The 27275-nt window shown below is 42.4% G+C and overlaps 2 protein-coding genes across 3 annotated transcripts in view; one reads left to right on the top strand and one right to left on the bottom strand.

Moving 5' to 3' along the window:
• Positions 1–20579, bottom strand: part of SNX3 (sorting nexin 3) — a 36079-nt gene extending 15500 nt beyond the window's left edge. The window contains exon 1 of one of the 2 annotated variants that reach the window (XM_048493247.1): positions 20445–20579. In XM_048493247.1, the coding sequence (XP_048349204.1) occupies positions 20445–20528 (84 nt within the window). In that variant the 5' untranslated portion in view covers positions 20529–20579. Of the gene's footprint in view, positions 1–3167; positions 3567–20444 lie in introns of those variants that run through there. The other variant, XM_048493238.1, reaches the window with a different exon arrangement.
• A 33-nt stretch (positions 20580–20612) lies between these two features.
• The window catches only part of AFG1L (AFG1 like ATPase), a 78144-nt gene continuing 71481 nt past the window's right edge, over positions 20613–27275 (top strand). The window contains exons 1-2 of the mRNA XM_048493185.1: positions 20613–20739; positions 23372–23595. Of these exons, the coding sequence (XP_048349142.1) occupies positions 20628–20739; positions 23372–23595 (336 nt within the window). The 5' untranslated portion in view covers positions 20613–20627. The remainder of the gene's footprint in view (positions 20740–23371; positions 23596–27275) is intronic.

Genomic DNA, 27275 nt, shown 5'->3' with positions numbered 1-27275 from the left:
AGGTTTAAGCTCCCTCTCCTGATCCATCTGGGCCTCAGGGCCAGAGTGTAAGATCCCAGCATGGAACATACAGCACACATTTGACATAAGGCCCTGAGTTTTTTTGGTTAGGGTAAAAATGAAAGGGCGGCAACAGATTCATACAGAACCACCTAACATACTCACAGAGTGCAACTAATTTACAATTCAAATTAAAAAGCACTCTGATTTTACTGGGGGGTGGGGCTGAGGACAGGAAGAAGGATGCCACTGTGACAGTTTCTAAAGTGAAGTTCCTCTTATACAGCTCTTATGAAAGTCACAGCATTGGGATCAGTAGCCTTTACTTCAACTGACAGCTGCTTTCCAAGGTTTAGTACACCTGCCTCTCTAGTCCTCCTACCGGATGTCATTTTGACTGGTAACATCAAGAACTGAATCCAGGAACTCTTTAAGAAGCTGGGAAGAATAAAGTATGAACGTACATTTATGCAATCACACTAAGATAGGAAAAGGTCTACTCCTTACTTAGCTGTTAGATATATCAAGACATTAGATCTAGTTTGTATTATCACCCTCAACTTTCCTAACATACAAAGCAGGAAACAGAACAATGTTAAATACTAGAAAGGGATTCTTTACTTGTTTTCAGTTATAAAGTTGAACCAAACAGGTTGTGGTGGGTTATCCAGGGTGTGGCCGTGGTCTGGTAGATCTTGTTCCTAACGTTTCGCCTGCATCTGTGTCTGGCATCTTCAGAGGTGTGTCACAGAGATCCCTCTGTAACACACCTCTGAAGATGCCAGACACAGAAGATGCAAGATCCACCAGGCCACGGCCACACAGCCTGGAAAACCCACCACAACCAGTTGAATCTGGCCGTGAAAGCCTTCGACAATACGCTGAACCAAACAGTTTCTTTCAATACACCAGAAGGGCTCATAAAGGCTAGAGAAGCCTCAGACAAAATGTTATTGCCAGTGAAGATTGCAGGAATTGATGCATTTGATCATGTGGATATTCTTTGGATTCAGCCATTGTTTCTCAATTCCAACCCATAACCTGCAAGTACATGTGTAGGGTGGGCAGTTTCTATTCGATCTACTGAGTTCTTCCCAAACTAACAACTGGCAGCCTGCTGACAATTATTTCTCAGATTTAAAAGGCCTAATAGCCTTCAGCCAATTGACAGAGTAAAACTATCAGTCTGAGATTATCTTTTAACAGGGACAGGATTAACAGAGTCAATGTGTAGTATTCTTCAACAGAATATATGCCCTGGTTACCTACAGGAATGTTGGTTAGCAGAGACAACCTTATCATTGGGGACGAAGAATCAGCATTGGTCCCAGTAATCTTGATGGATTCAAACAACCTGCGTATTCACTGGCCACAAATATGTCACCAATTACAAGATAATAGTAACAAACAGCAAGTACTTATCATGCTGTGCTTGTGATCTTTCAAGGAGTATCTGGGTGGTTAGTGCTGGAACTAATTCTGTACAAGAACATTAGTCCAATCCATTCCAACCAGAAACATGTGCATTCTTTTCTACTACACACCAAGCACTGTAAACAGCTGATTCTGATTATTTTCCCAATACTCGAATGAGGACTGTATTAGCTGAAGCAATGGAAGTCTCCAAGCACCTTTCTTCCAGGGTGAATATGAGAAGTGTACTGTGGTAACCAAGTCAATATATTACTTTGCCCAGGTCTATAAATTACTGTGCCAGACAGGGACTGAGAAAGAATGAAGCTTGCCTAAAACCACTTAATAAGTTTACAACTGATTATTCTTTTGATTGTATGTTGTTTTAAACAGGCCTCTCTTTGTAATATTTATAAGAGTTTGGATTTATACCTCCCCCTTTCTCTCCTGTTAGAGGAATCTCAAAGCAGTTTACAATCTCCTTTTCCCTTCCTCTCCCCACAACAGACACCTTGTGAGGTAAGCGGGGCTGAGAGAGTTCTGACAGAACTGTACTAGTCCAAGGTCACCAGCAGGTGCAGGAGCAGGGAAACCAATCCAGTTCACCAGATAAGAGTCAACCACTCATGTGGAGAAGTGGAAAATTGAACCTGGTTCTCACGATTAGAGTCCACTGCTCTTAACCACTGCACCATCTTCATTACCAATGGACATCCAAAGTAGCTTACATCACTGTCCACTTTTTAATTTCATCTTCACAACTCTGCGTGAGATAGGTTAGGTTGAGAGTGTCTGACTGACCCAAAGTCATTCAAGAAGTTTTCATGGCAGAGCAGAAATTTAAGTCTATTCTTTCACATCCTAGTTCAACACTCTAGCCACTACACCACCCTGGCTTTGCCCCATTGTGTGTGTGTGTGTGTGTGTGTGCGTGCGCGCACAGATCATCCTAATAGTCCATGTATCTGATAAGTCAGCACTGATTCACAGAAGTTTATACTAGAGTAAATTCCATTACTCTCTCACACACAGGACACCCATTTTATTTTGCAGCAGAAAAGTTAGTTGAATCAGTAACCCTGCAGACTGCCCGAATTGTCTTAGGCACTCTGCCACCAGTTTGTATCACTCTTATTACGTAGCACTGCTGCTAACATGATGAACTTAATGTGTTCACAGAGAAGTAAAATATATATATTTCTTAAAATCTTTACTATAAATCTTCACTATGCTCTACCATGACACTATGTTCTCTCTGGACTTGCACAAGGACACAGTTAAACTAAACCTCCTCCCACACCTACAACTACAAGTCTGCTTTAGCAGCATGGTTTGTTGATTTATATGATACCTTTCTCTCTCTCCTTGAACATGAGTTACACAGGAAGGTTCCCAAGCCGGTACTGACCAGACCAAAGCATCGGGAAGTGTGCCTCCAAAGCCTACATGCCTCCAAAGCCTACCTATTGGGATGCAGGGAAATAATGAAGACACATCAGCCGTTCCCCTGCAAGGTCAGCATCTTCGATGGAAAGCCACAATGGGCCTTCAAAAAAGGTGTTGCAGGCTCTTATAAATGGGAAGGGGGAGAAAGAAGAGGATTCTTCCGTCTAAAATACACCGCCCTTCCAATTAACCAGAGAGGTCAGAGGTCTGAGTAGGAAGGCATGAACTACCTGGGGGTTACCCAGACAAGACCTGCCCCATAATGGAAGACTGACCAGCAGCAACTCCTCCTCCCCTTCGTCGCTCACCTTGACCCTGACTTCGTAGGTGGTGAAGCGGCCCCTGCCGACGCCGACGGTCTGCGGGTTAGAGACGTCAATCTCGAGGAAGTTGCTGGGCGGCCCGTAGGCGTCGTTCAAGTTCTGCGGCTTGGTGATGAGGCGCCTGGTGTCCGCCACAGTCTCGGCCATTTCCAACGCCCGCCCGCCCACCCCTGCCTGCTCACTTCAGCCGGAGAGTCGCAGAAACAAACTGGCAGAAAAGAGGCAGCGGGGGGAGGGGGGGGAGAGACGACGAGCAGGGGGCGCGCAGATGCCCCAAGCAACCCGACGCCCTTCGCCTCGCGCTGTATTACCCGCAGTCGAAGAGCCAAAGCGACGCCCCCAAGCCTCACTCCGGCCCGGCCGCCGCCCGCCGTGGAGAAAGAGCACAACCTTTAGTTTTCGCGCAAAGATGCATGGGATTTGTAGTCTACTGTGACATCCATTTGCCCTAAGCATGACTTTAGTGAACTACAAGTCCCATAATTCCGTCGGAACCGGGGCGAGGAGGCGAACGAGAACAGAGCCTGAAGAATATTCTTTAAGGGCCCGCCGGGAGTGAAAGGGGGAAGGGGTAGAAGGCTTCAGTGGTCGTACAGATTGCTGGTCTAATCTTTCAGATGCTCATCATCTATAGTTGGCAAAGGATTAATGGGAAAAAAAGATCCCTCATCTTATTTCTCAGAAGGCGTTTTGAAATATTGGCCTTTTGTGCCATTCATGCACTAGTTAAGACATGTGAATGTTAATACATCATAGAAAACGGAAGGTTACTCTCTTCCCAAGCTTCCAATGTAGCTGTATCTTTAACACTAAAATCATACTGGTACATAAAATAAACTTGCGATCATATATAAAATAAGGCACCCCCAAGTCCATTGGTTTTCATTGCCTTATCCTGCATAACTGCTGACTTCCACCGTAGCAACTCCCAATTCAAGACTCCTAACGCATTGCAGGAAGACTTAAACATGTGCAAACATGTTGACTTTAGTTTTAAAGAAGAGGCAGAGCACATGTTTCGTGTGCAGAAGGTCCCATGCTCAATATCTGGAATATGAAAATCTATTGTAATTCCAGGAGATCACACTGGATGTTGCTAGCACCTGTGCTCCTTTCTGTTCACGTCATGTAAGAGAACTTTGCAATTTTAAAATTAAAAGCATTGATTTAGCCTACCTAATAATTTTCTCAAAGAACAAAGTCATTTATGACACAACACTTTTCAGTGTAGGGTACTGTAAAGGTTAGAGTGCTAGGCGAGGATCTGGGAGATCCTGGGTTGGAGTCCCCACTCTGCCATGGAAGCTCACCTTGGGCCTCTCATAGACTCTCAGCCTAACCTACCTCACCGGGTTGTTGTGAGAATACAATTGATAGATAGCTGCTTGGAGTTCCAGTGAGAAAGAAAGGTGGGGTGTATAAATGAGGTAACTAAAAATAAAATTTTAATTTTTTAAAATATTATGATGTCAGAATATAAGGTGTTCTCGTTAAAAACAGTTGGTGACAACTGGTGCCTCTCAAATTTAGTATTGTTAGGTAGGGCTTCTATGACAGTGAGTACACCAGTTCTGCCTACCCTGCTTAGTGGGGATTTTTCACAATCATTCTTACCTGAATGCTTACGTAGTCCATAAAAAAATCCTTTTTACTAGTCACTATAACACATCTTTGTTCTTACTAGCACTCATTTCTGTACTCCTGAAGTAAATTGACCAGATATTTGAAAGTATCTAGTGGCACATTATAGACCAAGCATAGGCAAGAAACATGGCCACCAAACGCTCAGACAATTATAGGAGCAATCCTAGGCAGGTTTACTTAGAAGTAAGTCCCATGTTATACAGTTCGGGGTAGGAAAGTGTCCTTAAGATTGCAGCCTATGTGAATAACTTCTAATGCTGTATATTTAGGAGGAAGTCCCACTAGATCAGGGGTAGGGAACCTGCGGCTCAAGAGCCGCATGCGGCTCTTCTGACCTTGCACTGTGGCTCCATGAGCCGAGCCGCAGGCCCCAACTGCTCACAGTCGGCTGGGCCACGCCGTGGGCTTCCCCTCTCGCCCATCCCGTTGGAGCGGGGTGGGCGCTTTCCCGGCAGCCGGCAAGGCCGCTGGCTTCATCCTTCCCCGCCCTGCAGGCAACAAAGCGGGCGCATCCATGCGCTTCTCAGAGTGAGCGGAGTAAAAGGTTTAAAAAACCCTATATATATAGTGTTATCTTTATTTTAAATGTCAAAAATTATTTGCGGCTCCAAGTGTTTTCTTTTCCCGTGGAAAATGGGTCTAAATGGCTCTTTGAGTGTTAAAGGTTCCCTACCCCTGCACTAAATCTTCTGATAAAACATGCTTAGGACTGGGCTAGTCGTGTGTCCTGTCAGTTTTGTGACTAATTCAATTTGCCGTCAGGCTGCACATTATCATACTTTGTTTAACCTGGTTGTAAACACTTTACTGAAAGAGGTGATAACTTTGCAATATAAAATATGGTGCAAATGCAAGATTATGTCAGTGTTCCAAAATCACTGGAAAAGTGATTGCACTATATTCAGCAGTGCTTGTGTAAAGTGGTTCTTGGTTACTTGGCTTTCAGATAAAACAGGTTAGTCATATTCTTGGAAAGAATCTAAATCCATCCTGTCTCTTCACAATTCTTGCATGCTCTGGTGAAAAAATCATTTCTGTAAGAGCCTTTCATCAGAATTTTAAGAAATGTGTCTAAACAAATAAATCGAATTGTGCAAAACTTATTTGTCAAAGAATGTTCTTTAACTTTGAATAGTCTTAAACTGTAAGATTGACTATATGTAATATGGCTGAAACTGCCAAATCAGAATAATGGGGGGGGGGGGGGCGACTTTGTAAGCACATAACAATAAATGCATACATTTAAAAATATTTCTGCATGTCCAGAAAATATAATCCAGATTTTGTATAGCCTCTAATGTTGGGATGATATTTGTAAGGATTTCTTCCAACCCTCTTCTAGTACACTTTCTAGATACTGTAAATCAGAATAGAAGTTGCTTGTTTCACAGGTAAATCCCTACCAGGGACACATTCTTCAACTAGATTAATGTGGCCAGGACATTTTTGTAGCCCAAAGAGCAAAAGTTACAATTTCACTGAAGAGAGATTCAGCAGTTTCAGATCCTGAATTAGAAGTCTGTTCTTAATCCTAGATCATGAATCAACAACATCATGTATTAGTCAGAATTGCTATGCTCTGCACTTACAAGCGGAGGGAAGTGTGTTTGAACATCTGGAGTGTCTTTCACTTCTGCATAATTGCAGCTACCCTTGTTAATTTAGTATTATTGGGAGGGCTTCTATAATACTAAGTAGCCTTCAAAGTGATGAATATTGGCTCCATTTTTCACCTGATTTCCCATAACATTGTGATGCCATTTATGTTTAGTGATAAAAGTACATAGCCTGCAATCTCTGATGGCTTTAACTAGTGTGACTTACATGAATCAAAACATTTGTGGGAGAGAAACCGAAATGGGTGTTTGTGGAAAGCTAAGGGTACCTGTTTATATTGTCAGACTATCTTAGTTTATCTTGGCAGTATATTGTGCAGTCCCACATGGGGACTGTGCATGTGCAGACCGGCTGTGGACTGGAATCAGCAGTGTAGCTAGGGAAAATGGAGCCTGGGGCAGACTCCAAGTTTTCCGCCCATTCCCATGGGCTCCAGGGCCCCCCCTCCCCCATTCTGCCCCCCCCCCCCCGGATGGGGCCAGGCAGGGGCTTGTGCAGCGGCCTCCACTGGCCCTGGTGGGGCAGGGTGAGGGGGGAAGGAGGAGGAGTGTGTGGGCAATTTTCTGCCACCCATGTGACCCTAACGGCATCCACTCGGGGCGCCTGTCCACACCCCTCCCCATGGTCACTATGCCACTGACTGGAATAACAAGCTTCCTGAAGCACTGCAAAAGTTCCAAAGTGCTCCCTCTCCCCCATCTCAGGAGCCAAAGGCAGCAATTTCCCTACCTAAATTCCTGACTTTTTAGCTCTGGCTTCTACATGGTGGAATGCACTCCCTGCAGACATTATAGCTCTGTGAAACAGTAAGCAGTTTCACAGAGTTTGCAAAACTGAAATATTTTGTCAGGCATATAATTGACACCGTATAGTGACAGAGCTATATTGGTCCCACTCTGTGCCCTCTTCCTGGGTGGAAATGCAAGTTTACTATATGGACAATGGCTATTAACTAAATCGCCATCAGGGAAATTTTATACTGAACGTTTTAATCATAATTAAATAGATAGGTAGGCAGGTAAGAGGAGGGAGGGTGGCATGGTTTAGCCCAGTCTCATCAGAATTTGGAAGGTAAGCAGGGTCACTACTTGAAACTCTGTAGAGGCAGGCAATGACAAATCCCTCCAGCTCAATCACTTGCCTGGAAAGCCCCTTTCTGGGGTTGTCATAAACTGGCTTCAACTTGACAACACTTCATACATCCACTAAGAAAAGGGGCCAGAGACTTACTTAGATTAAAGCGAGGAAGTCAGATCATGGGAACAACTAACATTTTTTGCTCCAATAGGAAATGCCAATGTTAAAAAGCTTGAGAAAAGCCCTCTAGTGGCAGGGCAGGGATTGCAACCAGGGGATGATGCGGCAAGGGAAGTGAATGCTCTGTAAACACATCTGTATTCACAGCAGGAATGATGAACACTTGAAGAAACTGTCTCCGTATGAAATCAGTCAAGACATATACACCCTTAGTGTACCTTAAGAAACCACCTATTATTCACTAGCAATGAAGGACTATTGGCATGGTAGAGCAGAATGGATCGTAACACTGTTTCACAGGCAGAAATATAAAAAGAAAATTAATAGAGCTCTGTAAGTCTCTCCCTACCTCATTCACTACTAGACTAAGGAGATACAGCAACACATACTTCATACTCTGGTATGCTATCAAGAACAAGTCTGACCCACACTGGAAATTTGACTGTGCCTTTAACAACGCTGTCTCCTTTGTCTAGTGTTATAATTGTACAGCTGGATCGGGCGTGCTTATGTCATTCCCACAGATGCACAATTAAAACCCTGCTGTTTGTAATTGAAAAGAAGGACCTGCATTATGGGAAAGGTATATTCCAAGTAATGCAGACAAGATTGCACCCATCTTCTCAATACCGCTTTTCTTGCAGAAATCTTCATAGCTATATTTAGCACAAATTTTGTCTCAAATGAATTCCCAGATGCTGTGATTGGAGGCATGCCCCAGGGTCGGTTCAGCCCCAAGAAAGACGGTACAGAGAAAAGGCATAACCAGATGTGTTTCCGCACTCCTACATTCCTGCTGGGTGACCTTGGGCTAGTCACAGTTCTTCGGAACTCTCTCAGCCCCACCTACCTCACAAGGTCTCTGCTGTGGGGAGAGGAAGGGAAAGGAGTTTGTAAGCCACCTTGAGTCTCCTTACAGGAGAGAAAGGTGGGATATAAATCCAAACTCTTCTTCTTCTTCTTCTTCTACTCAACGTCTTCTGAGCCTTGGCTTTTCCCCAAAAGAAAGGATCAGGATATACAGTAGGGGAAATTCAACACAGAATAAAGAGCTAGTACCAGAATACCTGAATACTTTAAATGAATTCAAATCTCCGGAGCCTGATGAACTACATCCCAAGGTATTAAAAGAACTGGCAGAAATAATCTCAGAACCACTTGCTATAATCTTTAGGTGTAATCTTTGAGAACTCCTGGAGAACAGGAGAAGTCTCAGCGCTGGAAGAGAGCTAATGTTGTCCCCATCTTCAAAAATGCAGGATTCAAAATGATCTGGACAGATTAGAGAACTGGGCCAGAACTAACAAAATTAACTTCAACAGAGATAAATGTAAGATTCTACACTTAAGCAGAAAAAATGAAATGCACAGATATAGGATGGGTGGCACCTGGCTTGACAACAGTACGTGTGAAAGGGATCTGGGAGTCTTAGTAGACCACAAACTGAACATGAGTCAGCAGTGTGATGCGGCAGCCAAGACAGCCAATGCAATTCTGGGATGCATCAATAAGAGTATTGTGTCTAGATCCGTGGTGGCGAACCTTTGGCACTCCAGATGTTATGGACTACAATTCCCATCAGCCCCTGCCAGCATGGTCAATTGGCCATGCTGGCAGGGACTGATGGGAATTGTAGTCCATAACATCTGGAGTGCCAAAGGTTCGCCACCACTGGTCTAGATTGAGGGAAGTAATTGTACCACTCTACTCTGCATTGGTCAGACCTCACCCAGAGTACTATGTTCAGTTCTGGGCACCGCAATTTAAGAAGGATATTGACAACCTGGAACATGTCCAGAGGAAGGCAACCAGAATGGTAAAAGGTCTGGAGTCCATGCCCTACAAAAAGAGACTTAGGGAGCTGGGGTGGTTTAGTCTGGAGAAGTGAAGGTTAAGGGGGGACATGATAGCTGTTTAAATATTTAAAGGGACGTCATGTCGCAGAGGGAGCAAGCTTGTTTTCTGCTGCCTCAGAGACTAGGACACGGAGGAATGGATTCAAGGTGTAGGAAAAGAGATTCCACCTAAACATTAGGAAAAAACTGCCTGCCTATCAGGGCTGTTTGACAGTGGAATTCACTGCCTCGGAGAGTGGTGGAGTCTCCTTTGGAGGTTTTTAAACAGAGGCTGGATGATCGTATGTCAGGAGTGCTTTGATTATGTGTTCCTGCATGGCAGGGGATTGGACTTGATGGCCCTTGTGGTCTCTTCCAACCCTATGATTCTGTGATTCTACAGGATTCAGAGTTTGCTACTTCATTCCACATGCAATATGTTGATACCATATAAGACAGAATATGAGCGCAGCACACAAACACAGTTTTTAGCCTACGGATTGTAGATCAAAAGGTTAAAGAGAGGATTTATTAAGAATGAGCAGTGACAATTTAAATAAATCAGATGTTGTTGCTGAAGATTATGCTGTGATTTTCTCCAATTATTCCTGACATTTCACCCATTCATATCATGATGAGAGTTAATAATGCAAAGGGGGGGCGGGGGGAAGACTCTCGTCTCCTTGTTTATTCATTGTTCTCAAGGAGCTAAGCTGTTTATAAGGAGAAGTTATTTGTTATTTAAATCACTTTTTCTGAAGTTGTTTATTTCCTTGTTTGAGTTTCTAAAAATATTGCTTCTGACGATTGCAATGCTTTTTTGAGATATCTGTTCAATTCAAAGTGATTTGTACTGGAATTTTTTGTTAAATGGGCCCAGGTGCTGATATATTTAACAAATTCAGAGTGAGTCAAAACTCATAAAAACTCAGAGACAAAAAAGAGAAAATCCATTCATAAAATTCATAAAAAGACATGATATTATTATCAAACTATGTACATAATATAGTACAAAATAATGTTAAATATTTTGCAAATCTCATAGTTCCCAGTTCATCTATCAAAATTTTTCATTTTTATTTTTTCTGTACATACAAAGTTGATTTTATTTTCAATGAAAATGGAGTAAAAAACAAAATAAACATTTTAAAGTCCCACTGATTCCAGTGGAAAAATTAGGCACACGTTTAACTTTATTGGAAGTCAATGAGACATGTAAAATCATAAATTTGCCTGGATTACATACATAACTAATTTGTCATGATTACTGTTTAAAATGTATTTACTGTATTTACATAAGAACATTTACAAGTAAAATGATAAATAGAGATATGTATATGCTACTTAGGAAACCTTAAAAATTCATATTACAGAGCAAAGCAGAAACCTTTCTATTCAGCGCAGAGGTTTACCACAGGGATTAAGGCTGCAGTGTTTTCCTGGAGGTAAGATGCACTGAGTAAAAAGAGATTTACTTCTAAGTAGATCTTATTAGAATTGCTCCTTAAGGATCATTTTAGGCAACAGGAAATAAAAATCAGGACTATACAGTTCTATAGTAAGTGGAACAATATTCCCTCCTCAAGTAAAGCACAGGAAAGTAGCCTTTCTGCACAGTATACATACATGAAGGGTTTCCAATCTTGTTGAGATCGTGGGTATCCTTGGAATTTTGAAAAAGGGGAATGGGGAACATGGTGTTCTGGGGTTTTTGGTTGCAAGCCAAACATCCTTTTACAATGTGGTGTAGTGGTTAAGAGCAGGTGCACACTAATCTGGAGAACCAGGTTTGATTCCCCCTGCCACTTATGCTGTGGAGGCTTATCTGGTGAACCAGATTAGCTTGTGCACTCCAACACATGCCAGCTGGGTGACCTTGGGCTAGTCACAGTTCTTCAGAGCTCTCTGAGCCCCACCCACCTCACAAGGTGTTTGTTGGGGGGGGGGGGGAGAAGGGAAAGGATATTGTAGGGCCCTTTGAGTCTCCTTTCAGGAGAGAAAGGAGGGATATAAATCCAAACTATTCCTCTTCCGGGGTCCTGTGTGGTTTCCGGGCTGTGTGGTTTCCGGTATTCCTCTTCTACAATTAAGGACAACTATTTCTGAATATATACTGCATGCAGATGGGAAAGGTACTGCTCCATTGCTTCTTCGGGAACAGTTCCTATGCCTGTGAAGCAGAGGAAAGCCAAAAGTATCTATCTGCTTTGGAGAAAAGATACTTCAAGGAAGAACCAAATGGGTGCCAGAAAACCCACTGGCGGGCAGTATGAACACATGGGCACCAGTGTTAGGAATCAGTGGCATTCCCTCTCTTCTCCAATGGAATCTGACAGCACACAGCTTCTAAGGAAGGAAGGAAAGACTAGTCACTAGATTGATAAGTAGGCAGACAGGTGTCTGTGTGCTAATGTCTGCCTTGGATTCTGTAGATGAGCAGCATGTAATAGATCTCCTCTAGAGACATCCCTTGGTTTTCCAACCGCGACTGTGTATTCTGCAACCACCCCATCTAACACCTTGGAAGTTCATTTGCCTCCACCTGAAAAACACACATCTGATTTTTAATACGGACTGACCTATGTCAGTCTATAACAGTGCAACTCTAATCAGTTACCCTCTTCTAAGTTCACTGACTTCAATGGATTTAGCAGGGTGTAACAGGGCTTACATTTTCATAGTACAACTCCTTAATTGTATGTCTGCTTGTGTGTATTTGTGAAAAATGTCAGGATAGCCTGCCACCCTATCCTCCAGCTACTTCTCTGGGAATAAGCCCCATTGAGTAGGATTCTGAATAGACCTGCTTATGATTGTTCCATAACAGTACAATCCTAAGAACAGTTGCCTTCTAAACTTATTCACTTCAGTGGACTTCTGTGTGCCTGTGTGTGCGCTAGAGAGATACAACTCAGATGAGCACTGCACTGTAAAACAATCTGCAGACACCTCTCCACTTGAGAAATGGATCGGACTTATCCAGCAGATATCTGGTCACAGCAACACATGATAAAAGCGCACTCATTGCCAACTCATGGTTTTCAGGGGCAAGGCATCTCCTCTGGGATCTAGGAAAAGGTGCCAATTCAAAACTTATGCTGAAGGAGGCTTTACAAATAAAATTTTTCCTTAGTGTCTTAGGGAGTTATGTGCACAGCTTTCAAATGGTGTGATGTGCATAGCATAGGATGGGATGCAAAGAAGAAGGACTTTGGGAAAATACTCCACTGATCCCCCACCCCCCACTACCACCACTGAATTGACAGGATACTGTAACAGATGGCCAAAGTGAGGCATCTGTATGCTCATTCTCCCTACTCCTGAACATGCACAGACAAAATCTGGTATTTGTTTACGGTATTTAACTTTATAGCACTCCTTTCTCACTGAGACTCAAGACTGATTTCAAAATACAGGAAAAATTAAATCAGCATAAGCTATGTAGTCAACAAATCAATACTAGTTTCTATATGAGCTGGTAACACCCTTTTTGATGCTTGAATTTCTTAACTGGGAATTCAATCAAGTGTTTTATTTTTTCTGAAAAAATATCTGGGTAACAGTCTTAGAAGATACAATTCATTCTGAATTCAATTTAAGTAGAATAGCAGAACTGGAACTACATTTTTGAAGGGAGGCAATAGTACAAAATTACTCCCCCTATATATATAAAATTCTTTTATATAAGTATATAGTGAATGTGACGGTGCTAGCTTATGTATACTGGTTTAACTCTATTCTGGCAAATTTGAGAGGAATAGTCATGCCTATCAATTAAAGCAAAGTCTGGTGGTTGCTTAAATATATTTATTGAGACAGAAACCCTTGGGGACTAGCATCTGACAAAGCAGGCCCAAATGCATGGCAGCTTCTGCTACATTCTGCTAGATTCACATCATACACATCCTAAATAGAGTTGCTCCCTTCTAAGTCTATTGAAGCCAGTAGAATGAGAAGGGTGTAACTCCACTTCAGGGTGGCACAGTTGATACTGCTGTGCCTGGTGATTTTTTGACATTCCAAATGTCTGGTATTAGTTTCTGGGGCTCAGGCCTGCTGGTTCATTACAGCAGAGGTAGCTAAATCAATAGTTCCACCTGCTGACTGTTAAAGAAGCGTGCAGGATGCTTGAAGTTGCACTCTATGGTTCAGGTCATGCTAGGAAAAAAAACCTGTAAATGAAGTCAAGGAGACTGCTAGGGCAACCCGTGAAAGAGATTTAAAAGGTTTTTCGAATTCTGCTTTAGACTTTTGAACTGCAAAAGGAACACAGTGTAGTAATTTGGCCCTGGCCAGCAACTGAAGCTGACCTATTCAGGCACAAATCAATACATTATTTGCTTCATTCATATCCTGTCTTTCTCCCCTATAGGAACCTGAAGTGGATGACTCCATTCTCCTCTCCTCTATTGCCTCCTCCAACAACCTTGTGTAGCTGCAAGTATGTAACCAACTGAAGGCCACAAAGTGAGGTTCTCAGAACAGCATGGATTGGAACCTAGGTCTTCTGGCTCCTACTTCAGCACTCTAGCCACTACACCACACTGGCAATAACTCAATTCCTTAATACCCCCCTCCCAAAATTATCATAAGAGTATTGCACTTTCTTGGCAAAAATTTATTTTAGGGACAATCGCTATTTATTTATTTAATTGGAAACTGTCTTTTCCTTGAGTCAGGTGCTCATATCATATGCAAACATACACCAGTGAAAACCATTAAGACAGGACACACTGTGAAACCATGCCAAATGTACTCATACAAAATTCTGTAGCTTTCAATAAAAGATCCAAGATTCAGCAGAAAGCCCTCCAAAACTCAGCTGCCATGAAAACTCACCTAAAAGGCTATTCGCATAGCAGTCTATCCTCCAAATGCAGAGGTACCATCCAGAAAGCCCTATGATTGGCTGCAAATGACCAAATGTAACAGAAAGGTCAGAGAGCAAAAGTGGTGAAGCTGCTATACAGAAAGGTGGTTCTTTGGGCAAAGAGGCAGTTCTCATAAGGTAATCACAGCCTTCTTATAAATGAGGTTCTTGGTAAGTAAGGGAAAATGTTTGAAGCATAATGTTTCAGTCAGCTGGAATTAGAAGGTACAGATATGCCAAGCTTTCATCTTTAATCTTAACAAAATTATCGCACACATGAATCTGCCTTTTACTGAATCCATCCACTGGTCCATCAAGATCAGTACTGTCAGACTGGCAGCTGCTCTTCAAAGCCTCTGGCAGAGGTCTTTCGCATCTTCTACTGCCTGGTCCTTTCAAGCTAGAGATGCTGGAGCTTGAATCTGGGACCTTGTATTGAAAGCAAGTACTTTACCACTTAGCCGTGTCCATCCCCCTAAATCCTTTACAGGTCAAATCAAAAGCAAGTGCTACTGAGGTCATAGGAGTTTACTTCCACGTAAGTACATAGAGGATTTGTGGGTTTTAAGTTGCTCAAATAACTTTTCAGTTGGAAATCAACCTGTACTCAGTGCATGGAAGTATTGGGGAACTGCTGTTGTTACATAAAGCTGAAAGCTGTTCTTCAGTCTAAAATAAGCTAGTGAGTAGCTGGCCTGACCACTTCATCAACACCATGAAAGTGCAATTAAAAGAAAGTACCAGTTCAGATTTTTTTAAAATGAAGAAAAAGGGGGAGATGCTTCCATGTTAAGTAGGAATGCTGAAGAACTGTTCTGAAGAATTACAACTCCCACTGTTGTGTGGAAATACACTTCTTCTGTAGGTGTTTTTAAGTACAATACACATGATAGGACTAGATCAGGGGTAGGGAACCTGCGGCTCGAGAGCCGCATGCGGCTCTTCTGCCCTTGCACTGCGGCTCCACGAGCCGAGCCACCGGCTTCATCCTTGCCAGCGCTGCAGGGAGCAGGACGGGCGCACCAATTGCCCGCGGGCGGCTGGGCCGCGCCTTGGGCTTCCCCTCTCACCCGCCCTGTTGGAGCAGGGTGGGCGCTTTCCCGGCAGCCGGCGAGGCCGAGCCACTGGTTTCATCCTTGCCCACCCTGCAGGCAGCAGGGCGGGACCAATGCGTGGCCAACTGGGCGGCCCCTCTCGCCCGCCTTGTTTGAGTGGGGTGGGTGCTTTCCCGACCGCCAGCAAGGCCGAGCCGCTGGCCCCATCCTTGCCCACCCTGCAGGCAGCAGGGCGGGTGCATCCATGCGCTTCTCAGAATGAGTGGAGTAAAAGGTAAAAAACTCCAATATATACAGTGTTATCTTTATTTTAAATGTCAAAAATTATTTGCGGCTCCAAGTGTTTTCTTTTCCCGTGGAAAACGGGTCCAAATGGCTCTTTGAGTGTTAAAGGTTCCCTACCCCTGGACTAGATAAAGGCAAACTGAAAATAGGTGCAAATCTGATCCACAATACAGTCAGGCTTCTCTTCAGTCCTTTTCATCACATCACCTCCTACTTGATTCTTTTTAACTGGAGATTTTAGGGATTTAACCCAGGTCCTTATATATGCCAAGTAGATGCTCTGAGTCGCAGCCCCTCCCCAGACACATGAATCTGGTGTAAACTGAACCAGAACCTTTGTCATGAATTATGAAAGAAAGCTTGATATTGAAATGGTAGTGCCATTTGTTGTATAGGCATGATTATGTATGCTATGAGTGCTGTGTGTTATCAACACATGCAGATCTGTTGATGAAGTTCTTTTGATGAATAAAACAAGCATGGCAGTGTTTTATAGGCTATACTCAGTGACATTCACAGACACATACGGCCATACCTTCGTATCCCAGGTAGCATCTCACATTCCCTGTGGGATGGTCACCACCCTATTCAAGCTGAGCATTATAGAAAATACACGTCATGTAACTTGTTAAATAGTGGGATAAAAGTGTGAGGGCAGAAAGTCTACAGATACAATACCACACACCCTTATTCAGGAAAAGGCTTTAAAGTGTTTGTCTTGAATCGGGGGAACCTGAGTTCAGAATCCTGATCTGTCATGATCAGGAATAGTTCTCTGCCTAAGAAATCTAAAAATTGCCTGGGGTACCAAAATGTGTGAGGCAACAGGCATGACTTGCAACTGTCACTGCCTTCCAGACTGGGTCTCAGGAAGGGTATGCAGCCTAGCCCTGGAGCAGCATGGAAGGAGGTGTGTGCCATCTCACCTGCTGCTGCCACCCAGCTCCAACAGCTTCTAGAGGCATTCTGCACCTCCTTGGACCTAAGGAAGCAAAATGTGGAGAGGGAGAATATGCCTATGCTGCCATCTTGGCTCCAATGAGGTGCAGGAGTCAGTGGAGAGGGACACATAGGGGGTGGCACCCCCCCTCCTGCCTGGAGCCAGTATAAGACTTGTTATATATTTACTTCTATCCTCAATATAGACCCAAAGAAGCTTACATCATTCTTCTCTCCTCGATTTTATTCTCACAACTCAACCCAGTGAGGCTGTGTCTGACCCAAGGTCACCCAGCAAGCTTCCATAGCAGAGTGTGGATTCAAACCTGATCCTCCTAGATGGTAGCCCTACAATCTAACCAACACATCACTAGAAGGTGGGGTCAGGCAGTAGCAGCAGGAATGGGGGGGGGGGGGATTATTACTTCCTTCTCCCATGCTACACTTTTGCCACTTGGATCAGCCAGTGAGTTGAAGAGACTCTGGCTGATTCTGCATGGGCCAAAAACAGCAGTGTGAAAATGGCGTGAAAACAGTATAAACCCTTTTACACTGTTTTAAATCCTTTTACACCATTTTCACACCATTTTCACACTGCTGTTTTTGGCCCGTGCGGAATCAGCCTCTGACTTTGGGAGAGTTACGCTCTCCATCTCACCTAACACACAGGGTTGATGCAAGGATACAGTGGGGAAGGGGGGGGGGATCACAACTGCCACCCTCAGTTCCTTACAGGAAGGGTGGGATAAACAAGTCTTGAGAGACAAAGGAAGAATGTACTTCCTGGTCAAACTGCATAAGAGCGTTAAATAATATTACAGGCAAGTTGGTGGAGGGGCTGTGGCTCAGTGGAACAATATGCACTTTTTAATAGAAGATCCCAGATTCAGTGTCTAGGGTTGCCAGCTCTGGGTTGGGAAATTCCAGCAGATTTAAGGGTGGACCCTGGGGGAAGGCAGGGTTTGAGCAAGGGAGGGACCTCAGTGTGATATAATAATGTCATAGGTTTTACTCTGCAAAGCAGCCGTTTTTTTCAAGCTGTAATTCCAGGAGATCTCCAGGCCTCACCTATCCTAGCATCTCCAGATAAAAGGATCAAGTTGTAGAGGATGTGAAAGACCTCCTACCTGACTACTGACAGCCAACACCGGTCAAAACAGAAAATACTAACCATAGTACATCAAAGATCTAACTCCAAATTCCTGTGTTCAGCGAATCGGCTTTAGGGCTGCAAACTCTCACAAGCTTACTTGGAAACAAGCTTGTTAAAAAATAGAGGAATGGGACCACCAGTGATCTTGCATAAGCTTTTCAACTTTACTGACACGCGTCAAAGGTTGTCAACCTCCAGGTGGGGCTGGAAGTTCTCCCAGAATTATCACTGATTCCAGACTGTAAAGATCAATTCCCCTGGAGAAAATGGGAACTCCATGGCATTATACCTCACTGAGGTTCCTTGCCATCCCAAAGATGACCCTATCTAAGCATCTCCTCTAACATTTCCAGGAATTTCCCAAGCCAGAATTGGCAATTCCACAAATGTACTTATAAGTCTGTAACGACCGTTTTTAATGAAGTGTGGTACAGAAGAGTTGCAGTTCTCTGACACAGAATAAGTAAAGATATTAACGATATTAATGACATATTTTTAAAGAAATACTGTGCTTGCAGCCTGTATGCCTCATATTATTTATTATTATTATTGACAAAAACAACAAACACATTTTATCACAACCGTCGGATCACTGGTTGGTGTTGGCCTTCTTTGCGCTTCGAGTTCCACCCTGGAACTTAGGAAGACATGATGTATCAGCGTAAAATGTTTGCAGAGCTGAGTGGAGTAGCTTTCTGCATTTGGCAGACAGTGATTTTATTGGTGTTAAGTTGTTGCAAGTACTGTCCCAGGGATTTTGGAACAGCACCCAGTGCACCGATCACCACTGGGATCACTGCTGCTACTGTGTGCCATAGATGCTGCAGTTCAATCTTTAAATCTTGACATTTTGTAATTTTTTCAAGTTGTTTTTCTTCGACCCGGACATCATTGGGTTTTGTAACATCAATAATCCACACTTCGTTGTTCTCAATGATGGTAATGTCTGGTGTGTTGTGCACCAGTACTTTATCTGTTTGAATTCTAAAGTCCCATGATGGGCCTTTCCCCATTTACCTTCTGCCCCGCGCTACTGTAGGCAAGTAGCGCGGGGTCCCCGGCACTCCCCACTACTTTCGCCAGAGGCTATGCGACAATGAAAACAGCCTCTCGACGCTGTTAATAAATCCGCCCCCCTCAGCGCGCTTCATTTCTGGTTCTCTTCCAATCGGCCCGTGGAAGCTCGTGGCTGGCGCTTTTCAGAGTCGATAAATGATCTTTGCGCTGAGAGCAGCGCGGGGCATACGGGGGTCGTGGCAAGTGGGGAAATGCCCAATATTTGGCTTGCTGATTTTTGATAAGTATTATGTTTCCACCAGTTCTTGGCTGCGGGAAAACCATAATTTTTATATAAATTCCAATGAATCATTTTAGCCACTGAATTATGCCGCAATTTATAATCAGTTTGCGCGATCTTCTTGCATGAGCTGAGTATGTGATCCACAGTTTCATCCACTTCAGTACACAATCTGCATTTGGCATTGTTAGATGTTTTATCTATTTTTGTTTTTATTGCATTTGTTCTAATTGCTTGTTCTTGAGCAGCGAGAATTAATCCTTCTGTTTCTTTTTTTAGCGTTCCAGATGTTAACCATTGCCATGTTTTGGCAACGTCCACTTTTCCACTGATTTTATCTACATATTGACCATGTAATTCAGTTTTCTGTTCTTTCTTTTAAAGTTCTACTTCAGTATTCTTTTTTTGCAGCAGACACCTTCAATAAGTTCAGATTTTTTTTTACTTCTTTCAGGGCTGGTTGTTGACTGCCCTTGATGTAATCTGCAAAAGCATGCTTTTCTTTTTCTGCAGTTTGTTTTACTTGCAGTAATCCTCTGCCACCAATTTTGCAGGGCAGATATAATCAATCAGTGTCACTATGAGGATGTAAAACGTAGTGGATCGTCATCAATTTTCTGGTTTTTCTGTCCAAAATGTCTAAATCAGCTTGAGTCCAGTCAATGATGCCAGCAGTGTAATGAATCACAGGTATGGCCCAGGTGTTTATGGCTTTGATAGTGTTTCCACCATTTAATTTTGTCTTCAATGTGTTTTTTAACTCTTTGTGTATTTTCTTTGCTGACTGCAGTTTTAACTTGACCATGTTTGATGTTATCTAGTTCCAGAATGCCCAGGTATTTGTAGGCTTCGTTCATGTTGTTTTTGCTCATTTAGCCATTGAGCATTTGAATTTCTTCACTGTTTTTTATTTGTGCTTTATTTATAATTATTGAGGCGCATTTTTCAAGTTCAAATTTTGATATATCTGTACTGAAAATTCTGACTGTGTTGGTCAATGATTGTTTTTCATTTTCATTTTTTCAGTTATTTTTATTATTTATTATTATTGTTATTATTTATTAAATGTAGTATACAATAAAAAACAACAAACAAAGCAATATACAACAAAATACACACAATATAATAAGAGAAATACATTAAAATATCTTAAAATCAATAGCAGCAATATAACTCGCCTCACATTTATAGACGGGGTTGTATCCACACGAGACGTGTATTAACCACATCTCAGGCCACCCTTTGGTTCGGCTCACTGTGGCAGGAAAACTCTACTTCCCAGCATGCAATGGCATCCGGTTGTTTCCTACCTGCCTTCTGGATCGCGCGCGGCATTCTGGATCTCGTAGTTTTTCTGAGGGAGGGCTAAGCGTCCGAGTCGAAAGTGGCTGCATTCACCTTGATTGAAGCGGTGGCCGCCGTTGCAGTGACCGTGATTATTAATTTCCAATACAGCTAGTTTTGGGCGAAGGGGTGGGCGGAGCTTCGGCAAGATGGCGCCGCCCGTATCGCCCTTGGTTACTGGGTGTTGCTTTCTGCGGGCAGTAGCTCGACACGCGGCCCTCTGGGCATCCGGGTGGTCTGAGGTCGGCGCTCCGCGGAGAGGTCAGTGGCTCTTGGTTGGGTGGGGGTGGGTGGGGGGGGGGGCGGTGACGGCCAATGGCCATCCGGAGGGGTCACTGCTGAGACTGGGGTGTGATGATGACGCTTCACTTCGGAGTCCTGAGAGAACCCTCCCCCAGCCAGGAGCCGGCGATGCCGCTTCCTATTCGCTGGCCGGTAAAGCCTTGGTACTTAACAAATTATTTTTCTTTTCCGCTGTAGGTGCAAATGTATTGGTGATCCCACCTTGGCCTACATTTCTATATAAGAGACCTTTGCGGAATTGCGATGCTTGGTCTCTTAGGTCTTTCAGGGGAAGTCCAGGTTGTTTTATGGCGACAACGGCGACGTGTGAGAGTAGCTGAACAACATCTGTGCATTTTAATTTCCAGAGCAGCCGTGTTAGCTTGTTATGCCAAAATTAAAAAGGGAGCCTTATGGCACTTTAAGGACTAGCATACTTCATGTAGCACAACATTTCCTGGACTGGAGCTCCCGTCACCTGGTACGGGAAGTGAAATCTTGGGGTTAATTTGTGTATTTGCTGACTGAAGTTTCAACCGAGGTATCCTTAGCTGCTCCATGTCTTTAATCCTAGTCAGCTATTTGCTATGAATTAAAACCCTAGAAGGACTAGCCTATTATTAAAAAAATGAAGGTTAGAGCAAGTCTTCTCATAGTAAGAGAGTGTATTAGTGTGCTCTGGTGAACTGTCACAACATTTGTCTGCTATTATCTGATTTATTTAAATCCATTGTAAAGCAGCTTTTGAACTGGTGTTACATCAGGAGTTGACCAGGACTGTTGTTCATCTACCAGACTTTCTGCAGCTCCTTTATAATTTGTTGATGACTAAAGAATCTTATCATCAGATCATCACTGGAGTAGATGGCTCAGCCAATGTTTTACAGGTGCTTCAAAGCCAAATGAGATAAACATGAAGAGGATGCCACTTCTTCATGTGTTTATTTAATTTACACCTCACTGTTCTCAAAGTGTCTTGCCTCATTCCCTTCCCCTCACAATAATTAGGGTAAGGTTATCCAGCAAACTTTCATGGCAGAGTGTGAATTCATACCTAGGTCTCCCAGATCCTAAGTGACGTCAAGTACTGACCACTACACTGGACTGGTTTTTGGGTCTGTCCTGATTATCATTGTTGCCTTGGATTCTCATGAGTATAAGGGCATGAATAGTCAATGAAACTGATGGTGTCTCATCCAATATGCTTTGACAAAAAGTCTGGCCAAGTCTGAATATTACCCAAGATACAATATCATCGCTCCTGCGCAGATCTTAAGCTCTGATGCTCCCATATGGAAACATGTTAAATTAAATTAGAGTTTTGCTTTCAACTACCTATGTTTATGAAAATGTTAGTCACAAATATGGATGAACATTTTTACAGTACAGGTGTTTGTTAATTCCATTCTGAAACATGACATCTCAAACCCACCCCCCCACCCCCAACCCCAAAACACATTACTGGATTAATTATGGATTGATGCAAAGCAATAAATCTTAACTTTTCAATCAAAAATATGTTAATCAGTGTCAATCAGTTCAGTTGTTATTAGCAAAGCTTACATTCTCATTGTTAATATAACCTTTTAAATTAAAAACTGCACAAGTAAAAAGATTATATTCATACTTCTGAGCAATTATGTACATTTTCATATTCTTATTTACAATAGGTAAGTAGGTTTGAGTACGTAGTATAAAAGTTAAGTGACAGTGCATTTACTTAAATTATCCAAATGAAAAGGTTTGAAGTTATTAGCCTGAGCTTTGGGGTTTGTACAAGATAAACAGTAAACTGTCATGGAATATATTAAATCATAAATATTAAACACTTGAGTTGTGAGATATTGAAGGTGAAGCAGGTAGAAGGTAGTAGAAGTATGAACATGGAAAATTACAGTCTTATTAAGTGTCACTCCTATATTTTTACTACAAATATATGAAAAGAACAAAAAATCCAGTAACATCATCTTAAGCAAAAGAGAGAGAAAAAGATGAGCAAGAGGGGAACATACTGACAGATTTAAAATAAGCAGTTGCTAACATTATTAACTGAAGACAAAATAATAAAAGATATAAGCTAAAATTCAAGTAGGCTTTCTAAATAGTAGAAGTATTCACTGAAGAACAAACAGCATAGGAAAGTTGTGGGGTAACTATTATGTCTCATAATATAAATTACAACTAATGTACATGTTTTTCTTTGTGGTTGCCACTCAAATATTGCTCCATGTGGAAGATTCTTTGATGCAAAGTAACATTTAAATGCCTGCATTGAACATACTGATTTAAACAAAATTGTGCTCCATCAATACAAACACAGTCCACCAGCCATTGTAGAATGCAGGAGTCTGACAAATGTTTTTGTAGTTCTGGATGGGAAGCAAGAAAAAGAGCTTCACTGAGCATATAATTTGCTGGATTGGTGGGTCACAACTTGTCTCTGTTTAGGCTAACCTGCATGCTAAACCTTATGTATTTTTTAGTAACAGGCAGAAAGTAATAGCTAAATTGGCCCCAGAAAAAGGTTTATAGTAAGGAAATCTAGTCCAGCAAAAGTGGAAAGAACTTGGCAGTTTTTCAGACTGACAGAAAAATAATTTGTATTTTACAGCTTATGCAATTCAGGCAGCTGAGCAAGCAACCAGTAGCACTCCAGCAGATGCTAATTCTAAGGCACTATTGGTTTGCAATGGACCTTTAGAACATTATGAATTTCTAGTCAAATCAGAGGAGCTAAAGAATGATGAACAACAACGGAAAGTCATACAGTGTTTACAGAAGCTTCATGAAAGCCTTAAAGACTACAGTATCAGTTCAAAACACACCTTATCAAAGGTAAGGCTGTATTGTCATCATTGTAAGGAATCCCTATTTTTTAAATGTTCAGATTAGGTTTATTTTCTGACACATGACCACTGTGCGGTACTATTTAACCATCCCTTTTTAGAAATAGTCACATAAGAAATGGGTTGAGTCAGCTCACTAATACAAATGAGCTTGGCTTTTGAACCATGGTATCTCGTCTCCAAAAGTATCAGTGTTCACGAGGCTGCATTGGCAGGCTAAATCAGCAGCATGTTTGAGCATTATTTCCACATAAAATAATTTAAAAATTAGATTACTTATTTAGGTATTAATAATAGACAAGAACCTCCACCCAAATTTCACTGTGGGCTCTGAGTGAGCACAAGTATTTCTTCCACTGATTTCAGTAGGGGAAGCTTCACAAGGCCAGCAGGAACATGTAAGCTGAAGTAAAAGAGGATTTTGCTATTAAGGTAGCTGTGCGTGCTCTATATATTAAAGTTCCAATGTGAATTGAAGATTGGCAGTTTACAAAAAAATCACCTCTACTGCTTTACAAAGGTCATTCCTTTTTTCCAAAATCTGTTTTGTTGTCAGTGAGTAGACTGTGTTGACTCTGCTTAGCTTATAAGTGCTCTACAAAATTACTGTGACAATCACTGTTTTATGCCACAGATGAACCGATAGACCCTCAAGTAATTGGATTATCCTGCTTTAATAGTGGAAAGGTAGTAGTCTGGCCCTGCAATGAACCTTTTGCAAGAAGATACTTATATAAAGCAGTGGTGCGACCGCACTTGGAGTACTGTGTCCAGTTCTGGTCGCCGCATCTCAAAAAGGATATTGAGGAGATAGAAAAAGTGCAGAGAAGGGCAACAAGGATGATTGAGGGACTGGAGCACCTTCCCTATGAGGAGAGGCTGCAGCGTTTGGGACTCTTTAGTTTGGAGAGGAGACGGCTGAGGGGGGATATGATTGAAGTCTACAAAATTATGCATGGGGTAGAAAATGTTGACAGAGAGAAATTTTTCTCTCTTTCTCACAATACTAGAACCAGGGGGCATTCATTGAAAAGTGGCTCCCAGTGGAGTTCCGGATCATCCACAAGGTATGGGTATTAACCTTTAAGGCTTTGCGCGGCCTGGGGCCCTCGTACCTTCGGGACCGCCTTACCCCATATGTCCCTACACGGCCTCTGCGCTCAGCAGAGGCCAATTTACTGGTGGTCCCCGGCCCCTCAACGGTACGGCTGGCCTCCACCCGGGCCAGGACCTTTACAGCCCTGGCCCCAGCCTGGTGGAGACACTTTCTCCCACACCATCTGTCCAGACCCTGCGGAATCTTGGAGGAGTTCACTTGGAGGACCTGTAAGACCGAATTGTTCCACCGGGACGCTTTGGGGAGGCCAGCCGCTGATAGTGTGCGCCCCTCCTGCCCCTCCCTATTACCACTCTGGGAGTTACAACATCTATACCGCCCCCCTCTCCGGGAGGGGGTTCTTATTGATAGTTTAATGTTGGACGCCATATGGTTTATATGAAACGCTGTAATTTTATGTAATTTTATGTAATTTTTATAGTTAATAATGTTATTGCCTTATTGTTGATGATACTTGTTGTACACCGCCCAGAGCCCTTAGGGGATGGGGCGGTTTTATAAATACAATTATAAATAAAATAAATAAATAAAAATGCTGGGGGGAAGAATTAGGAATAAAAGGAATAATAAAAGGAAATAAGGAATAATAAAAGGAAACACTTCTTCACGCAACGTGTGATTGGTGTTTGGAATATGCTGCCACAGGAGGTGGTGATGGCCACTAACCTGGATAGCTTTAAAAGGGGCTTGGACAGATTTATGGAGGAGAAGTCGATTTATGGCTACCAATCTTGATCCTCTTTGATCTGAGATTGCAAATGCCTTAACAGACCAGGTGATCGGGAGCAACAGCCGCAGAAGGCCACTGCGAGTAGCAGAGAGCTGGACTAGATGGACTTTGGTCTGATCCAGCTTGCTTGTTCTTATGTTCTTATGTTCTAAGATGCCAGAGTCAGACTGTAAACATTCCACTACACTTATGTTTGGTACCTGAAGTGAGAACTGTAGTTGGAGAGGGAAACAAAGATCTTATGGAAGACAATAGTCATGTGCTGGCAGAGAGCCAATAGGTATACAGGAGTAGATAGAAAAACAATGAAACAGAAAGGATATACAGAATATTGGGCAAAATAATGAGATCGAGAACATTTAACAAAATGATAAACTGTCCATAATAACATCGGACCAATGTTCTATTTAGCCCAACACTGGCTTTTATCAGCTGTCCAAAACTGTTTCATATTTTGGGTGCTGTGTGGTTTCCGGGCTGTATGGCCGTGTTCTAGCAGCATTCTCTCCTGGCCGATTTAAGCCTCGTCTGTGCCTAGCATCTTCAGAGGGATGCATGAGTAGCGTCAGGAGAGAATACTGCTAGCTTCGAACATGAGCCATACAGCCCGGAAACCACACAGCACCCAAGTGATTCCGGCCGTGAAAGCCTTCGACAATACATTGTTTCATATTTATTATTTAAGAGTATTTTACCTAGAGATATTGGATATTTGTCCTTGGAGTCTTTTGCATAATATGCAGGGATTCTGTTACTTGAGCAGTTTACTAGAGATTGAAATAGCAGATAGTGTCAGTACTCCTACAAGAGAAGAAAAACTATCTTCATTAGCCTATGGAATATATGTATTGGGCCATGGCTAAGCAGTAGTATGTGCTTTACATGCTGCTAAATTGCATCTTCGGCTAAAAAGGTCAGATAGCAGATGACGCGAAAGACCTTGGAGAGCTGCAGTAGACAGTATTGACCTTTCTATAGTCCTATGGTGTGTCTCATTTTTTTAGGTATTCATGCAGCTGTTTCATCTGAGGTCAAAACAGAATTACTAGATAACATTATAATACTAGAATGAAGCCATGTATTACCTTTAAATAGGAAATAGGCCAACATTTCTGAACTATTCTGTTTATATATTTTAATAGTGCCATTCATTGTAAAGGGGACAGTGGCAGTGAGCAATAGGGTCACGCATTTCCTTGTCTCAGACCCTTACGTACAAGTTCTCCTCAGACCCTTATGTACAAGTTATTTACCATCATTTTCAGCCATAATCAGCATTTGCTGTAGGTTTGCCACCCTGGAATTACAACTGATCTCCAGAGAGATCATTTCCTTAGTAAAATGTGTGACATTATATCCCACTGAGGTCCTTCCACAGACTCCACTCCTCAAGTCTCCAATTATTTCCCACTAAGAGATTTTCCCACTAAGAGATTTTCCCACTAAGGGATTTTCAAATAGTGGGTTTTTTGTATGGCGTAAATATATTCCTACAAGTTTGTTTGGACCTATACAATTTTAATCTGTAAATATAATTAGGATTTTTTCATCTTCCAATGGATCTCTCTTTCTTATTCAGTTGGAGAGATCCTTCGCAGTCTGTTTGGGATTTTACCAACTTGAAGAATTGTGTGTCATCTGCAAGCTTGTCCCTAATATCAGATCACTTACGAATAAAACTGACTTCTTGCATTTAACAAATCCTTAGATTAAAACTAATGGTGAATGACTCAAAATGAATATAAGAGCCCTTCTGAATCCGACCAGTCCAGCACCCTGTTTTACACAGAAGTCAACCAGTTTAGAAATGCTTAGAATTTGT

This window comes from Sphaerodactylus townsendi, linkage group LG01 (genome assembly GCF_021028975.2).
Source record: "Sphaerodactylus townsendi isolate TG3544 linkage group LG01, MPM_Stown_v2.3, whole genome shotgun sequence".
NCBI lineage: Eukaryota > Metazoa > Chordata > Lepidosauria > Squamata > Sphaerodactylidae > Sphaerodactylus > Sphaerodactylus townsendi.
The sequence above is the reverse complement of the archived record's forward strand: the minus strand, read 5'-3'. Positions and strand labels throughout refer to the sequence as shown.